This window comes from Coturnix japonica, chromosome 2 (genome assembly GCF_001577835.2).
Source record: "Coturnix japonica isolate 7356 chromosome 2, Coturnix japonica 2.1, whole genome shotgun sequence".
Lineage (NCBI taxonomy): Eukaryota > Metazoa > Chordata > Aves > Galliformes > Phasianidae > Coturnix > Coturnix japonica.
This window is the reverse complement of record NC_029517.1, coordinates 8,404,552-8,422,800: the sequence shown is the minus strand read 5'-3', so window position 1 is coordinate 8,422,800 and position 18,249 is coordinate 8,404,552. Positions and strand designations below refer to the sequence as shown.

Genomic DNA, 18,249 nt, shown 5'->3' with positions numbered 1-18,249 from the left:
CTGTCAGAACAGTAGGAGAATATGCCATTCATGTCTGACTTGAAACAATGGCAATAATAGGCACTGCTGATAATTCAGTGCAATTTACCCTGCTGGCAGCTGGACTGGTGTTCAATAATATGATGCAGAGGGCTGAGACTGTAAGGCCTATTATGATCCTTTGGGTTCATTCTGAGAGGAAGCCCCATTTCTGGTAGCTCTGTTTATTCCTGTAACCACCAACATCTGAAGAGTCTGTGCTTTCCTGTAGTGCAGAGCAGCCCATGAGATGTGCTGGGAAGAAGCTTATTTGGCAGAGCAGCAGGCACTGTCTCAAAACTACACTGGCCTGGAGCCTGGTGATTACAGGACTGCAGTAGCTGACTAGAAGGTGGCTTTTCTGTTAGTCTTTTAATTACCCTTCTCTTGTAAAAGAGTTCCTAACAACTGAGATTTTGTTCATGAATATTATAATGAGAAAATTTCACTTTCTGCTGTCTGACCTGCATTTTTTCAATGAATTGCTGAGGTTTTCTCTCTTAAACGAGGCAGCGGATAGTGTTTGTATGCAGAAGACCTTGGTATACATTCTGCCATCTTGTTTATTTTCCAAGAAATGCAAGTGTAGGAGTTGAAGGTGATGATGCTTGTAATTCTGAATGATACCTTGAAAAATTTGGGGCTTGCTGGTTGACAAAATTTCCTCCCTAATCTTAACAGGCTGTCTAAAATGGATTTGGTTCATACCTACTCAGTTTCCTCTTTGCTTCTCCTTTTGGGAATTAGCTTTCTCTGGTAATTTAAATACTTTGAACATTATTCTTTCTGAGTAGAGTAGGAACAGACAGTTCTGTTAAGAATATAGCAGTCGGGGTCTCAGAAGGCCTCTCAAACTCTTAGAGGGCGTACTGCCTCTTAAAGCTCGCATCTTGACTCTTGTTACTTATGGATAAATGCTGCTACACTCAAAGGGAACTTGTACGGACCTCCAGGGCTTTCTGAGCAGTATACCTGCATGCCAACACAGAGCTCTGGCTGGGGTAATTTATCTGGATTCTCATACTCAGTCTGGCACCAAAGACACGTTAAAATCATTCCTAATAAATTAAGATGCTGTTGTTAAACGACATATGGCAAACATGCTCTTTTCACCGTTTTTCCTAGAGGAAGGGTACATATAACCAGATAAATTGCCGCCTATCGCAGACAGTCTCTTGCACACTAGAAAACTATTTAGATTAATTAAACCAGAGTGAGCTTTAAACGTGTTACTTATAAATAGATCAACAGTAGGAACTTTTTTCTTTCAAAATGGTCTCCTAACATGATAAAATTACTGGAAAATGTGCAGTGCAAATTCAGTTTAAACATAGAAACCTATGATGTGCATTTTGGCTAGATATTTTTAAAGAAAAGAACTATAGGAAATATGAGTTTGGGTAAAATGTTCCATTTTTTTATTGTCTATGTACCTTGTTCTATGCTGGTTCCTATTTCTACGTGCTCACATTTTCTTCCAAAGCAGTGAATAATATGCTTGCTTTAGTTTAGCACTCCTCCAGTGATATTTTATTGATTAACTAATTCTGACTTTGGCACAATCTTTTCTACTTTGGCTTCTGGTCACTTGGACACGACTATTACAGGGACATTCAACATCAAAAAGTTCATGTTCTGCTCTACTTCCAAAGCCAGGTTCTTTCCTGGTCTACTTTTTTTCCTGCACTACAGCTGCCACCCTTGCTCTGCTCACAGGGTTACTTCTGTTCCATTTCTTGTTTGTCAGATGTCAGGAATTTGATCTTGCTATTGTTTGCTGATTAATAGTGTGAGGGGCTAAAAATAGTTGTGACAGATCGCATTTGCTTGTAGTAAAGTGTTCTGTCTTTTATCCAGTGTACTGATTCAGGTGACAAAGTGACCACTAATAATCACACAATAAATGATCCTTTATATCTTTTTCTTAGAGTCATCCTCTGCAGAATGAGTATTTCTTATATGTGTAATGGGGGACGTATTAAGCATCTTAAATATTACCCACTGTTATTTTCCTGCTGTTGGTAAGAAGCTTCAGCAAAGGAGGCTGTTGTGAACATTGACAAGAGCAAACATTTTCAGTTCTTTTTGGATTTTCTGTTTCCTTTGCTACCCTGAACTCTATTGAGGAAATGTACATGTGTGGCATACACCAGTAATTTTGTTGCCCAGCTGGAGACATGCATTCTGATAATGATGTTTTTATCTAAATCTGTATGTGAATTACAGTTATTCCTGTGATTCACTGTTACAGTCGTCAGTCAGTGTCATGTGGGAAGCTGAATACCAGGAACTGCAGGAAACGATCATACCCTGTGGCATTCTTTTTGGTACTACTACACAGTTAGGTGCACTGCGCTCTTCTGTAGAACAGATTGTCTTTCCAAAGAGTGACATACCTGTACTGCACACATATAAAAGTTACTTGTTACGCTTTAGACCTAGACTCACATTACCAGTTAATACTCAGGTGTACTGAAAAAATTCTGCTCACATAAAGCTTGTAGAGCAATTCAGAGCACTTTTATAGGAGAGCAGGTGGCACAGGTTATACAAAGTACATAAACTTTTTGTTCTTTCCCCTTTTTATCACATGCAGATATATTTCCAAAACGTTAATCTCTAGGTCTTAAATTGTCCAAGTTTTGTTCTTCCCAAGAGATTTATGAGCTCGTGAAACCAGTAACAACTCTCAAATATCTTAATTAGATGCACTTGGCCAGTGGAAAGAAAAAGTCAGACATTTTACAATTGTTGAAAGAACAGTAAAACTTTAATATATGAACATTAGCATTTGTGTTTTCCTTTGGATATACACTACTGCTTCCATAAATGAAATAAAATTTTTTTCTTAAAATACTCAAGTTGATAATATTGCTCAGTGTGTAAAGGAAGTAATTTCATTAGCATGAAAAGCACTGCTAGTTACATATGATCTATGCATGTTTGCAGAAGTCTCCTTAAATAAACACAAAATACCTCATCATCCTTGTATCTCCTAGGTTTTCAGATCCCAGCAGTCTATGCCTGACTTTATGTAAAGCATAAATTGCTGCTTAAAGGCAGAGTAATGAAATATATTAAAACTGGTTTCAAGTCTAGCCTGAATTCAAGAATTTGAGTCTTTTTCATTAAAGTCTCTTACAACTTATTTTAGGACTGAAGAACAGAAAAATGCTATTAACTTCACTTTGCTGAAGGTCCAGTTCGACTGTAATGAACATGGAACATTACTTTGTGTTCTGTAAAGTAATCTCTCTTCCACGGATGGCTTTAAAAAGTGTTTAAATCTGTTATGTAGGAAAGTGAGGTACTCAGAAGGCAAGAGGAAGTCAGGGAAGCTTTTTGGTCTAACAACGTTGTGTCAGATATGAACAAACAGAAGACCTAATGCACTAATACAGAGGAATGCAGTGATATAGAAAAAAACAGTTGCTCATGCCTATATTTAAAATAACTTTACAGGATATCAGGCTAGAAACTTGATTTCCTTTCGACTGGACTGTTTTATGCCATCTGTCAAGGCTGTTAGATCTTTAAGGCAAAAAGAGATGCACAAGTGGCACATAGACCACTGCTAAGACTGTTAATAGCTTACTTCTCAGAGCTTGTTTTTCATGGCATCTGGCACACATGATATAATACATTTTCTTCCACAATATAAAGGAGATAATATTTGTTTACCTGCTTGTCATGGGGGCTTTGAAGAAACCCAAAGAATAAATGAGATGGGATGGAGAATTGGTGCTTCTCAAGCCTCATGGTCCAGGCATCGCCTATAACTCTATCAACGTTTTTAAACTGAGTAGTATTTTTGAAGCTCTCTTTCTGAACATCTGCCACTTCCCATTTTAGGAACCAGAGTCCAGGTCTGGACACAGCTCCCCTGATGCAAAACTTAAATTTGCACTCTGCTATGGGAAGCATTAAGTTGCACGCTGGTGATTTTATTGGGCTATCAGTGCCACCTCAGTCCACTGAACGTCTGCTGTCATAAAAGGGGAAGGAAAACATTGCTTATTCTGTCTCATGGGTTTCCTTCTGCTGAACTAAGGAGATAGAAGAGAACCCTCAGAGTACACAAAATGGTTGGCAGTGCTGCCTTATACCGAGAAGAACGGAAACAAAACACGAGCAGAAAGTTCACGGTGCAGGAATAGCATATATTAGATAAGCTCAAACTGGGTCACATAGCAGGAATGTATGTTTTTCAGTTCTTATTATTTCTCCTGGATTAGAATAATTTCCATTAAAAATGAAACTGCTCCAGTCAGTCACCATAAATTAGTCATAACCAGTGTTCAAGATATTGCCCCATGTGAGCCAGCCTACTACAGTGAAATACAACCGAGATCCTGTGTAGTCTTTCTTTGTGAACTGGGCAAATGAGCTTGGATGCTTTCGCTGTGTCTCTGTGCTTAGATTCCAGCTGCTGTGGCTAGTCATGGAGGGCTCCTTCACTGCTGTTCTCCATTAAGACTGTTGCCTTCCTGCAGAAAGTAACCTGCTGATAGTGTTCCTTTCATCTTTTGGACTGCATGAGACATCCAGATCCTTTCTAGCCTTTTCTTGTCAGCATGAAGCTGTACAATCCATAAAGCTATCCTGCTGTATTTTCATATAAGTTGAAAAATGCAGTGCTCACAAATTCCTACAGTACTTGAAATAGACTTAAGATGGCCTCACAGTTTTTGCTCACTCTCACTTGTTCTGTAAGAATCATTCAAGGATTCGGATGCAGTGGAATACTGAAATAGAGAATGAACCTCTCACTTGCCAGCTAAAAATTAACCTCTGAACTAAGATGGTTTTGGAAAAGTAGAATCTCTATTCATGCCTACTTTCTGTGTTTCACAGTATTAGAGCTCCTTGTTCTGAACTGAATGTATAATGCAATGATAACTAAATCTGCATGTATGAAACGTTGCTTGATTTCCACCAACGTAGATGATTGTTTAAAAGCGTGCTCTGTGCTGTTGTATCATATCCATTGACTGTGTCCAGAAACAAAATTTTAGGCTTCAATCAGTAATATAAATCTGGAGAGCTTGTCCCTAATTTTAAGGTGGAAAGATGTCATTGTCTGCATACAGTTTTAGCAAGTTTAGAAATGTAGAGAAATACTGAATATCAGCGCCTCATTATAAATGTCTATGAAGGTTTGAAGATGAGTTATGACCTGCTTATTTGATCTCTTTTCTGTATACATATGTGTGTATATATATGTCTGTATGATGGCAGTCTTCCCTGCAGACTAATTTATAACTCCACAATTTTGCACTGATTAAGTGGTGATGCAAGGAAGATTGAAGTGTTCATTTCCTTTACACTACTGTTCTGTAAGTAAGCAACCACCATGATGTAGGATAGACCCTGTAAGTGAATTTCAGCTCCAGTACTAACTGCAGAAGTAAGAGATGGGTTTGTATCTTCCCATATAGTTGAAAGGAGAAATAGCCAAGCTTCTAAATCATTGTCTTGCATCCATGGTCAAACATTTTTAAGTTCACAGATCAACACTTCCAGAATGAAAAATCTTTGTGCTTACAGAGGCACTGCTTTGTTAGCTTTCTGAACCTTCTAAGTGGTGTTTAGGTATACAGAACATGTACACAGACCTAATAAATGACAAAAAAAATCCCCAGTGCGTAGGCTGGAGACAGACCTGTGAGGAATATTCTGGATTTTTACATTTATTCAAAGATTATTTGAAAACATTCCAGCCTATGTTCAGTGGATGATTTTGGGCTGCAGCTGTCTTGCTGAATATTCATTATGAAATGCCTGTATTTAAAAATAAACCCATTAGGTTTGTTTTAATCACACAAGCTTGTCTTTCAGTTTGTGCCAGTGACCTGGCATGATGACTGCAGCTCCTTACATCTGCAAGAAAAATCTTCACGTTTTAGTCTTTATTTTCTAGGAATATTGAACAATTTCAGGTATTCAGGGGGGTGGATACACATGCAACACAAAATTATTTAGCTATTTCCTACCTTTTGCTTTAAGAGCCAAAGTGGGACTATTTTCTCTTGCGTTAGCCCTGCATCTTAACCATAATAGCAACAGGCAAAAGCGTGAAGTTCTTTCCAATTCACAGTTTTACTTATAAATAGCAGAAGGCCTTCTGTGAGACTGAAGCAAAATGTAGGAAACTTTTCTGTTCCTGGTTTGGTTGAAGATTCTCCTGTGTAATGCAGAAAGAACATTTCTCTGGAAGCCTCATGAAATAGGTGAACACATTGCGCATTGCCTCCTTTTTCAGTCCTTGATGATTCAGGTCTTTGCATCATGAAATTTCATCCCTATTTCAGCATAAGAATTAGGGAGAAAAAGGAATTTCTAAATATAATATATACATATGGGTTAATCTAATATGCATGTTTGTATATCTGTAATACAGATATATTCTGGTAGTCTTCAAAGACAGTCATTAACTTTGTTTTGTCAAACTGGATGGAACTAGCTGAAAATGGGAAAACTAACACTAGCAATTATGGAGATTAGCAGTCATCTTTGATACGTAATTGCAACTATGTGGTTAGTGCTTTTCATCTGCCTGCCTCCTGCTGATACAGGTGGCACTCAGTCAGGAGCTTCTCAAGAAAAGCATAATGTACGTGATTATTCTTACAAAAAGGGAGGGTAGAAACGAGGCAGAAAATAACAAGAAACAGAAGCAGAGTAGTCTTAGTCTCCCTTCATCGTAAAGGAAAAAACACAGGCTGAAAATAACTTCCTTATTTTTAGATGTTTGTGAGTCACCTTAAATCTCGTATGGTATTTTATTAAAAATTACATAAAAGTGTTTTATGAAGTAATGAACTAGTAAGTTGTTCCTTCCTGTCAGCTTTCTTCAGGTTGATACATCTGGATAGGAAAGTAGCTGAGTGGATAATCTGAGGCCTAAATATACTGCCCTGTCCATGTTGATGAACTGTATAGGCTGCCAGGTAAGGAGAGGAGGTAAAGATTGATCAGAAAGCAGTAACAAAGGAATCGTGCCCCTAGAAAGGTTGCATTCACAGTGCAAAAAAGCTTAAGAGCTCTGCAGTGACAAAAGGATCCAGAACCTTGTGGTTATATGTTCTTTTACTTTCCCCTCAAACTTATGATGTGCAAACACTTTAATCTCTCCTTGTAAGCAAAACATGAGAATGGAAAGCAAGAGTAAATGTGTAGTGATTATATGTGTGCTCTACCTTTAACCCAGAAATATGGATATTGCGTGTCATTAAATTGTCATTTGTCAACAAAGCTTCTGAGAGTGGGGAATGTAAGGATTTTCTGGGAGTGAGGGAGGATGTGGGTCTGTTCACAACCAGGAGCTGCCCTCCTCCATCCTCACACTGTGTTAACCCTATGAGAAAGAAGAGCTGGGTTACCCTGATGGCACATCCCAGCAGACTTGGCCATATTTTTCCACACTTTAGAGACATGGTTTGGTGTTTTGTTGGTGTTGGGTTGCTGACTGGACTAGTTGAACTTGGTGTTCTTTTCCAACCTTTATACTTGTATTATTTTATGTTTCTCTGAGGAATGCTTTATCCTTTAACCTATGCTCCCAAATTTCACATCTTTAGCTGTGTGAAATCGTTAAAAATATCTGTGGTGATAACAAAGAAAGTGATGCAAAATACATTTTAGTTGTTCCGATATTTAATTAATAGCTAAAGGGATGTTGAATTATTAGACAAAACCTTTCAGCTGTAAAAATCCTGATGTTATCCTGAACCAAACTTCTAAGCCTGCTGGGGCATGTTTTTCCACAGCAGTAACAACACAGCTCATATTCTGTGAAATCCATGTATTATTATTTTTTTTCTGCGTATTCCTCAGTGAAACAGTTCCAGGAAATTGCACAAAAGCAAAAGGAGTGTAGCTGCACTGCTTGTTGTTCTGGTCCTTGACTGGATACTCAGCTGCTGTGTGAAGGAAGGTGAAGGCAGCTCCTTGAAAATGCAAGCGCTTGATGTGAATTAGATAGTTAAGCATTGTTATCAGCAGAGCTAAATGGAGAGAAGCTGCAGTGTATTTTGTCCTTGTGCAAACTCATGTATGATAACAGACTACGCTGCCATGATTTGCATTTTTTGGCATAACTTCTGTGAAGCAGCCTGAGAGCTGACAACGTTCAGACATTCTCATTGCAGTCTCATGTTTGTTGAAAGAACACCTCAAATGAAGTGGCACTAAAATACATTATTTGTACTATATTATTATTTTTTTAAACACTGTGCCTGTACTTCTACTGCATGATTTATGCTTTGTAGAGCAGGGATAAAGGTCACTGATTGCCTTCTTTCTTTCTCTTTTTTCCCCATTCTCTCTCTGTTTTTTCTTTCTCCCTTTCATCTTCTCTTCCTTTCCTCTTATAATAAGGTTTTTTTGCAATCATTACATTGGTGTACAGAACATTGTACACATTGATATTTGCTGTCTGCAGAGTATTAAGTTCAGAAACAACACAAGACCATATTTTTAAGGTATTCATCAAAGAGAAAGTCTCCAAGCACACACATAGAGACTGTGGTTTATTGTTTTGGCTAAGGTTCAAATCCTGAAGGGAAAAAAAATTGTTTTGAATAATACTGGTTCATTAAAATAATTTAAGAATTCTTAAGAAGGCTCACATATGAGGTGCCAGACTGATTCTAAGCCTCACTGAATAACATGTCTCACAAAATTATGCAAATACCAGTCATCTTACAGTCAGATATAGACTGAAGACTCATGACTTTAATTTTGTGAAGTATTCTCACTAAGAAATTTGTAATTTTAAAATTCCATTCTTGAATAAATGAAAGCTTGGAATGGGCTTGTGAACTATCAATGGAGTTCCTGGAAACCAATTTCTGCTCTCAGGATGTCTGCAGGAAATGAGTCCCCTTCTACCATACTGAAATCTGAAGGTAGCACTACTACAGAGTCAGTGCAACATGCTGGCAGAAAGCTTGAAGCTGTTCTTATCTCTGCTGCTGGCTAATCTCTGGACTTCAGACTTTTTATTGTTTTAAACTCATTATGCTTTGCACACATATATGTGAAGGTCATTTTCCTTCACTTTCTCCAATTCTTTCCTCCTAGTTCTTCTTTTCTCCTACATTCCTATTCTTATGGCTTAGTGAAATGCGTACCATCTCCTCTGTCAAACCGTGGTCTCTCTCCAGTGTTTCTGCCATGAAGTTAATCTGCCACATTGCGTCCTATTGTGCAGACTTTGGGCTGACTGTCATTACTAGTGAGAGGCTGGAGCAGCAAGCAGAGACAGCTCTTCAAGTTTGGTAGAGTAGCAGAGAAAGCAGGGAGGTAGCTTTTCATTGGTAAATATTGACGTGAAAATCTCTGTTCCCCTCTCTTTTCTACTATTTGCTTTCTGCCTCGTAACTCTCAAGAAAAAAAGGAACATCCATGATAGCATAGGAATGGTCATGGAAGAAGCTGTAATGATGTCAAGCTGTCACAGTGAGATGTGTAGAAATTCAGCGAAGTAGGAATTCTAGTGGGATATACTTCTTCCTGTGTGGAATTTGTCTTTGGCAAATTTGCTTCGGAGACTTTGAGAGACACTAATATACTCAGCTTCAGTCTTCAGCTTAAGACTAGATGGGAAAAGGAAAACCATCTGAGACTGACGTTAACCTGTTCTCCAAAGTGAACTGTGATCTGTTGGATCATGGCACCAGAACTTCCTTGTGCTTTATGTAACATGCACTGTACAGGCCTTATAAATAGCAAATGTATATAATCATGCTGACTGCTGATCATTCACAAGGAACATGATGGTGGATGGATTTAGAATTCAAATCTATTTTTTTTTTCCTTTCTGTATGTATTTATATGTTTTATTTTGCCTTCCATTAAAATCAGACATGTTCTTAACTCAAAATTAAAGTAGAAAGGATCAACACAAGCTGAGGCTCGAGGAACAATCACTTTCTAATAAGTGTATATATATCAAGCCAACACAAAATGACAGCTGATTCTCCCAAAGCCAAATAGAGATATGTACAGCTTGCACCTGAAGTGTTGAGGTCTGCTTGGCTGTCTCCTCCTCTGCTCCTTTATGCTAAGAATGAGAATTCTTGTCCCAGAGATATTTATCCTCCTACCTTCAATACTCGCCATGGAAAAAGAATCAAAAGCTTGCATACTACTGAATTCAGTGGCTGTCAAGGATATATTTTTCAGTTTCTGTGGAAATCCTTGCATTTTTGAGAGAGGTGGAAGGCACTGGCTTTTCTTAAATTACCGCTAAAAATGTCCTCTTCAGCTTTGCTTGTTTGCATTGTTCCAAATACTTCCTGGAAACTTTATGCAGATGCTTTCTTTCTAAAGCTGAAAACACTTCTGTGGTGTGGAAATAAGTTAAATAAAGTTGTAAAAAGTTTAATATTTGTACTAAAGTGATTGATAGCATCCCAAACTTCAGCAGGTCTCCACTCTACCAACCACTTGCAAACATGATCTAACACGATAAGAATAGATAAACTACAGGAGGAAAGCTGCAGTAAAATGATTTGCTCAGACCAGCAGCAAAAAATAAGACCAAGACTTGGATTCCAGCCTGCTGGATCCTAGTTTTGCAGTCTTGCTAGTAGGCCTGGCTTAAAAGTAGCTTAATGTGCCCTCTTTATATTAAGGGATGTGCATCATCAACTGTTAACATCCTTTTCTCATTTGTTATATAAAAGCTCTGTGTTCCTCCAACTGAACAGATTTCACACAGACACTTCAGAGATTCTTATTTGCAGAGGGAAAAATAACAAAATATATACATAAAAGAAAATTAAAAGTAGGCAGTTGCTCCTTGATTCTCCAACCTGCTCTGACACATCAGTTCTGCCAGGATCAATAGGCATTAGATGTTAAGTCAATAAGAGTAGGTAACTGTATGGTTATGATATAGTAGTGACCTTTGGCTACTCTTGAAGTTGAAGGCACCTACAGACACTCCTGGATGCAAACTTGAGAGTTTTTCTTCCTGACTTTTTTCAAGTGCAGTGTTTTTTCATCATTAAAAGGAGTTCAGTAGCTAGACGCACTTCAAACATTTGGAAAGCTTAGTCTTCTAATTTTTTTTTTCCCTTGTTTTTTTCTAGAGAGAGAAAAAATGTCTTCTGTCTACTTTTTAGGAAGGAATCAGAAATATGAATTCTTGTGCTGCTCAACACGTATCAGATTATTTGTTTTACAGAACTGTCTCTAATTTTCTTGGCTTCCTCCCCAAATTGCTTTAATGTAATTTCTGTAAGTCCTTTTCTTTACTAGTTCTCTGACATAATGTTAATAAAATTTCTGCCTCTCAATAGTTACCCTGGGGAAAAAAAAAACCATCTTCCTGGTATCACAGGGTGGGCAGAGCTATTTCTCAGAGACAAGAGTAGAATGTGTTCTGGGACAGCTGGTTCTAATGTCAACCTCATATACATCAGAGTGATTCAGAAGTAATTAGAGCACAATTACCAGTCAAAATCAGGACCATTCACTCTCAGAGCCAGAATTTCTTTGAAGTCAGTGCAATTTCACAGAAGTAAGTAGAAATGTTCAATCTTACCATGTAATGAATTCAAACTACTGCCTGGAATGAGTTTTGAATCAATATGGGATAGATTTTATTCTTTATCAGCTTAATAAAATACTGTTTCTTAATATCAGTCTCTGATAAGATTGCAGCGATGCCCAGATATGCAGTTCCATGTAAGTCCATCAGGACTCGAACAAAGCACCGTGATGCTGCTCATTGATTGTATGTCAAAAGATAATTTGTATTGATTGGAACACCTTAGTTCTTGGAAAATGTACAGGCATTTCTACTACAGAAATATTTATGACATTCTTGCATTTTTCTGTGAAAAGAGAAAAGTTTAAGGCTTCTTCACTAAGTACTTTTGAACTTGGTGTGCTACCAGTATCCTTGTGTGACTTATTTCTTATAACTGTCCCCGAATAGAGGGTGCTTCAGCTTTGTTTGCAATTCTAAGTCCCAGGATAAACTATATAGATAAATCTTGGTGCCACAGTCCATTGAATTTTACCTAATATTATTCTTTTTTCCTCTGAGAGCTTTAAGAGACTATGAGCTTCTACACTGACTTTCATTATGCTTCTCCAACACATGAATATTTAATAGAGATTACTCAGGGCTGCTTAAACTCTTTATTAAAGAAATTACTAAAAGTTTACAGTAGTGTATCTTTCATGAGATGAACATAGGCGTTTTCATCAGTCCAGATAAACATTATATAATGACTCAAAATTGCACGATAAAGTTATGAAGCTGTTTTTCCAAACACCCTCCCAGTAACAACAGTTGAGGATGTTTTCAGTGTCTAGCAGTCTTCAATATGGATATGCAGAAATAAACAGATTTAGAGTACTGTCTCATTCCCATGTCCCTGCTTGAAGGCTCATCTGTAAAGCACAGCTCCCAAACCCACGCGTGCTGTTTTGTCTATGAGAATTTCTTTCCACTAACAAATGACTGTGGACTATCCCCTTGCTGTTCAGGCTCTGCTGATTTATGACATTCATTTTTCATTCTTCTCAAGCTGTTTTTTACCACATCCACACAATAATTTACCCTGGTATTTGGTTAGCTGTGGAATAGAGATGGAACAGAAAGGAGAGTGACTTCGTAAGTAAGAAGAGATAGGAGAATGAATGTTGTATGTGATAGGTATTGATCACATTGTCAATTAAAAGACACATCTGGAATCATCCTTAAATACTGGCCTTCAGAACTGTGAATTCTGCTTATCTTTTTTTCCAAACACAGCATTAAGATTTTCTGATACATAATGAAAACAAAATTTTGTTGATTATTAGAGGAAAATGATAAATGTACCTCATTTTCCTCCATTGGTTATGTGAATATTGGAAGTTTTCTCAAAACAAGGAAAAAATATCATGCAGGCAATAGCAGCAAAAGATTTCAGATTGCTTATTGGTGCATTTAGACACTGATGTAGAAATTGTTTTGGTTCAATGGATGTTTGGGCCTTAAGTTCTTTGCTAAGCACAAAAAGGTTTGGCTTAGTTCAGAGCTGTGATTTCAGTGTGTGTTAGATGAAAGATGATAGCTCACTGCTCAGTGAGGAAATTCAGCAACTGGTAACTAACAGGTGGAACTGAATCGCAGTTATTAAAGTACTGGTCTTGATTTTTTATGAGATTTTACAGCTTGTGAGCACTTCAATTAACAATTTCTAATTTTGAAAGAACATTTTGTACACTTTATATTGTAGAGGTATTTCTTTCTTTCCAATACGGACTACCAACATGGCAAATATATTTTGTTTGAGGCCAAGCTATTTGAGCAAAATCATATTTAATCTCTCGTGTCACAGTTAATGGATATGAGTGAAAGTCTTGGATAAAGACCAAGTAATCATTTTAATCTTAGTTTTTAAGTGAACTATTTCTTCTCCAAGAATGGATATTTCCGCTTTTTTAAAATTATCATTTAAATGGAGAACATTCAGTAAAACTAAGTATTATATTTGCCCGGAGTGTTCTGTCTTTGCTTCCTATTTGCTGAATTATCTGAGCTGCAGAACCAGAGGTGGGACATGTAGCACTGAGGAACTGATTTTTCATGGGGGAGACAAAGTTCTTTTAATGTTTACCATACAAAAAAATGACCAAAAAAAAAAAAAAAAAATAAAAAGTCCAAAGAAAAAAACAAAAAAAAAAAAAAAAAAAAAGGTATAAAAAAACATCCATTTTTTTGTATCAGCCCATGGCATGCTGTGTTCTTTTGAGCCCTGGGCAAAAATGTGAATGCTGTTCTTCTAATGTTGGCCTTTCCCTGTGTCTTCCCCTCATGAATTATTATTACCGATTGTATCTTCAATTATTCGTAACAGTGACCTTTCCTCAGTGCTTTCCAGCAGAAAAGCCCCACGTCATTGCAATCACAGCATTAGTAATCGGATAAGTTAACAGTATTTTCACCACAAAACAAGTCCTTTCTTTCATAGTGGACAGGATCAGGGCTAATTATATGCAAAAGAAAAGATCATAGAATCACAGAATCCCAAAATTGGAAAGGACCTACAGGATCATCTAGTCCAAGCATCCTCCCATTACTGTTGCTACCACAAGCCACTAAACCATATCTCATAGCTCATCATCCAGATGCATGTACTTTTATTTTTTTTCCACCTAAATGCAGAAAGAACATGGCAGCCCCATTGCGCACTGAGAAATGGTATCCTACATTACAGCGTTTTTGCTCTCATTTGCATACATAGTGTGTTAGTCCACGCATTTTGAAAAACAAATGATATAAAGGGGGTAATTGAAGTGCTAATAAGAGCTGTGATTGAGGCCATAGGAGCAAGTCTTGGCTGTGAGCTTAGTACTGGCATTTTCTTGTTTTGAATGAGAACTCCTTATTCTATAGAGAATTATTCTGGCTAGGATCATATTTTAATATACAGTGCGTATAATGAATGATTGAAAGAAGCAATAACTCAGAGTTAGGGGAGTGTTGACACCATATGTTAACACTTATGGGAAATCTGTCTGTACTTTGGAAACTTTTTGTATAAAAGACTGTCTACCAGTTAACCACTGCTGGGATTTCTTGTGTCATCCTGATTGTTATTTTTGATTACAGTAAGGCCTGGATTCGGTGCTTTGTTGTGTTTTATACACATGCACACAATTAAAAGAAAACTATAAGAACCTTTGCTCTCAAGAGTTTATTACAAAAAAATTAGGCACCCGTTACTTCCTAAAACATATAAGACAAAATAAATGTAGAAGATCAAAACTCAGTACTAGTTACGCTTGTCTCCTGGGAGGAAATTTCACTTAGATTTAATGATCTTTAATATTATTTTTGAGTAGATTTGCTTTAATCCATAATTAAATGGATTAAAATTGGATGGATTAAAATTAAATGGATTTAAAGCAGTTGTTGATGAAGTGTCAGAGGTTCCAGTGTCTTCATGAAATGCCTGTTTCAATGAGGACTATTCTAGATATCCCGAGATCCCAAGAATGACAAAAGAAAACATGTAAACCTACTCCACTCCTGAGCACAGAGAGATGGTGGAACCAATTCTACCTATTTCTTGAACTCTCTTCAGCACCTCGTCAGCAAGGAGGGAGATGAATGAGGAATACCCAAGTGTGCTAGAAGAGGTGCTAGAGGGCACCTGTGGAAGAGGTTCAGAATGGAGATTCAGTATTCACCAGCAATCAAAAATATTAAAGAAGTGAAAGACAGGGTGTTCATTAGCATGAGTGAAGAGAGGAATAAGTGTAGGAAAGTTAGTGTCTGATTAATACATGTTGAGAGAGACAAAAAGCAACGGAACAGTTTTTTTTGGAGAGTAGAAGAGAATAGATAGGAGATAGAAAATGTACTTTGGAAAAGAGAATGGAGAAATTCAGAACAGATTTAAAAAAGGAATGAGGAGAAAAAAAAAAAGAGGAAAAGAGAAGGAGGAGATTAAAAGAAAGTTTGGAGAACTAAGAAACATCTAAATTTCATATCAAAGTGAATAACGAAGTAAAGCTGAAGCGAATAAACAGCTGATTTTCACATACAATTGACAGGCTGTGAGTAATGAATAGTACATTGCACCTGTAGTGCCTATGTAACCAGAGTAGGGAAAACAAAAGGATCCCATCATGAGCTAAAAGTATATTTTCCCCAGCTTTGCTTGTAGTCTTGTGTAATCCTAGACTTGTTAGACGTACACGTAGAGCAGACAGATGAGGATATGCTGGATGGGTTACAGCTTCAGCAGACTGACATTTTCTCTCACATACGCCAGCAAGAAGAGCATTTCACTTTCACTCTTCTGTATGAAAGTCATGTTTCTTTCTTCCCATCAGTTTATATTATCATAATTGTTATATGCTATCTGAATTTCTGCAGTTCAAAATATCCCTGCTATGTGATCTCAGTACTTTAAAAAACCATAATTCTTAAAGAACATTTCTTAAAACAACTATGTGGAAAGAAAAAAAAAAACCAAACAAACAACAAACCATCATGAATCATCTATTTAAAACATTCACAGGTGGCATTAAGGACTGAAGGAGGCCCATCAGGCATGCCCAGTGCTGGTACATCCAGGTGTTTCCTTTTTACTCATTAGCACTTTTGAACAGAATGTACTCTTCAAGGTCTCCTTACCAGAGAGCAAATGCACCTGAAAGGAGGTGGATGTGGAATGAACTTTGATTCTGGGTTATTAAAAGTGCTAATGAGCATTAGCATATTTTTGTTAAGGGAGTTTTCATTGTTTAGAATTTTATGGTGAGGGAAGGTCACTATGAACTGCAATAATGACAAGCTATTGGATGGTTATGTGGTTGTTGAGTGAAGACTGTGAAACAGAGAAAAGCCCCAACAGCAGTAAGGATTTACAAGGTTTGTGTTTCCCTAGTTTTTAATTGATAAGTATGGGAGAAAATTAGCTGTTGTTGTTTCTTCTTTGTTTTCTTATTTTGGTATTGCAAGGTAAGTTTTGATAATGAAAGACTAAGGAATATGCTTACATATATCATAGCTTGTAAAGGTGCTTGGACTTCTTAAATTCTATTAGATGACTTGTGTGTAGTATAGTTGGTTAAGTGGGAGGAAAGGATGGAGAAGGAAATACAACACAGTCTATTTGTTTAATGGATTTTATAGAATTCTTTCTTTCACAATTGAAGCCTTACAAAATCAACTTTCTTGCCTAATGAACAAAAAATATTCCATGTAAGAGTACTGTAATGTATAGCTCAGCTGCCTACCCTGATTTTACACAGTTGTAAAGCTTTAAAAATCTAATAAGTTTTAAAGAAGGTGTGTATGTGAGTGGATTGAATGAAAGTGCTCTTGTTACATGAAATAATCTACTAGAATTGCAGACTAATGGGTTATGTCACTAGGAATTAGAACTTTATGTATAATAACATGAAAAACACGTATTTATCTTTATAAATAGGATAATCCTTACTGTCAAGCTGTCTGTTTTTTTTTTTTAAACAGCTAATTTCTCATGTGTCAGGGAAGAACTCTTCCTTTGTTCCAAGGCACATGGTATAGACCTGTGAGCTTTCCTTACATGAGGAGTTGATGATGAAGCTTACAATTCCACTTGTTCTTGTGGGTGCTGGTGCACCAACCCACAACTATGTTATTGTTCTAGACTTCTCTGTCACCACTGAGACTTGGATTTTATAAATAGGGCCATATGACTGCTAGTGGAAAGGCCAATTTTTAATGAAAGGTAAGTTTATTAGGTTATGAGGTCTTGATTGTTGCTAGATTTTGATGTTAGTTAATGTTCAAACTGCTTTCTTGAGAAGATGTATGGGGCTAGCTGTATGTAGTTTTGATGCTGCAATGCTAAATACTTGTATTTCCACTTTACTGCATCAATGAGGCATTTGAACATACTTCTGTCTGGAGTGGAAGAACTTAAAGAATGTAATTTGGCATATTTACAGGTGTAATCAAATAAGTGAATTAGTCCACCTGTGCAGCCTAGTTGTCTTCATCTGGTTGAAGTTATATGGAGAATTTATTTTAGGGAGGCTGTAATTTTGATCCCATAAGGCATGAACTGAATTAAGTGCCTACTGGAGACAATGCCTCTTCACTCTTCAGCAGTGACTTATTGCTGTCATTACTATTAGTTGGTAAATGATATTTAAAATGAAGTATGATATGTCTTAATGTCACAGCAGTAACAACAGAAGATAAATTAGCAATTAAATTAGTACATTGACTAGTTGGGTGAATTATATGTAATAATCAACTTTAGCCATAAGTTGATACAGTATTTTTCAAGGAGCTTTCAAGGTCGCTGTAGGCTATTTTAGGGGTATTCATTGGTTGGTGTATTTTTCCATACATTGACTTGATTAATTTGCTCTGCAAGGCATAAATTTCCAAGGCTAATGACGTCAACTAGAAATAGTCAGCATCTAATAATCAGTTACTGTTAAAGGAAAAATTCAAATGTGGTGAAATTGCTTTTCTTTTTTTCTGTTCGTGGAAAGCCTATTGGGGGTAGCACAAAGTGTATCAAGAAAATCAGAATGGATTTGAATTTAAGTTCTGTACTGATGTGGTCTGGCTTATTATTTCTTTGTATCTGAATAAGCACGGCTAGTTCATTTTAAATTGGAAGCTTTCCACTGCTGAGATGATCAGTATATTATGGGATGGCTGATGTCTCACAGGTGACTTTGGGAACTGTTAACAAGGGCTACAGCCAC

The 18,249-nt window shown here is 37.0% G+C and overlaps 1 protein-coding gene across 5 annotated transcripts in view; it reads left to right on the top strand.

Moving 5' to 3' along the window:
* PTPRN2 (protein tyrosine phosphatase receptor type N2) overlaps positions 1-18,249 on the top strand; it is a 621,717-nt gene that overhangs the window by 39,933 nt on the left and 563,535 nt on the right. The window contains exon 1 of one of the 5 annotated variants that reach the window (XM_032442982.1): positions 16,299-16,408. The exons of the other annotated variants lie outside the window; for them this stretch is intronic. Coding sequence (XP_032298873.1) covers positions 16,324-16,408 — 85 coding nt within the window. The 5' untranslated portion in view covers positions 16,299-16,323. Of the gene's footprint in view, positions 1-16,298; positions 16,409-18,249 lie in introns of those variants that run through there. 5 annotated transcript variants of the gene reach the window in all.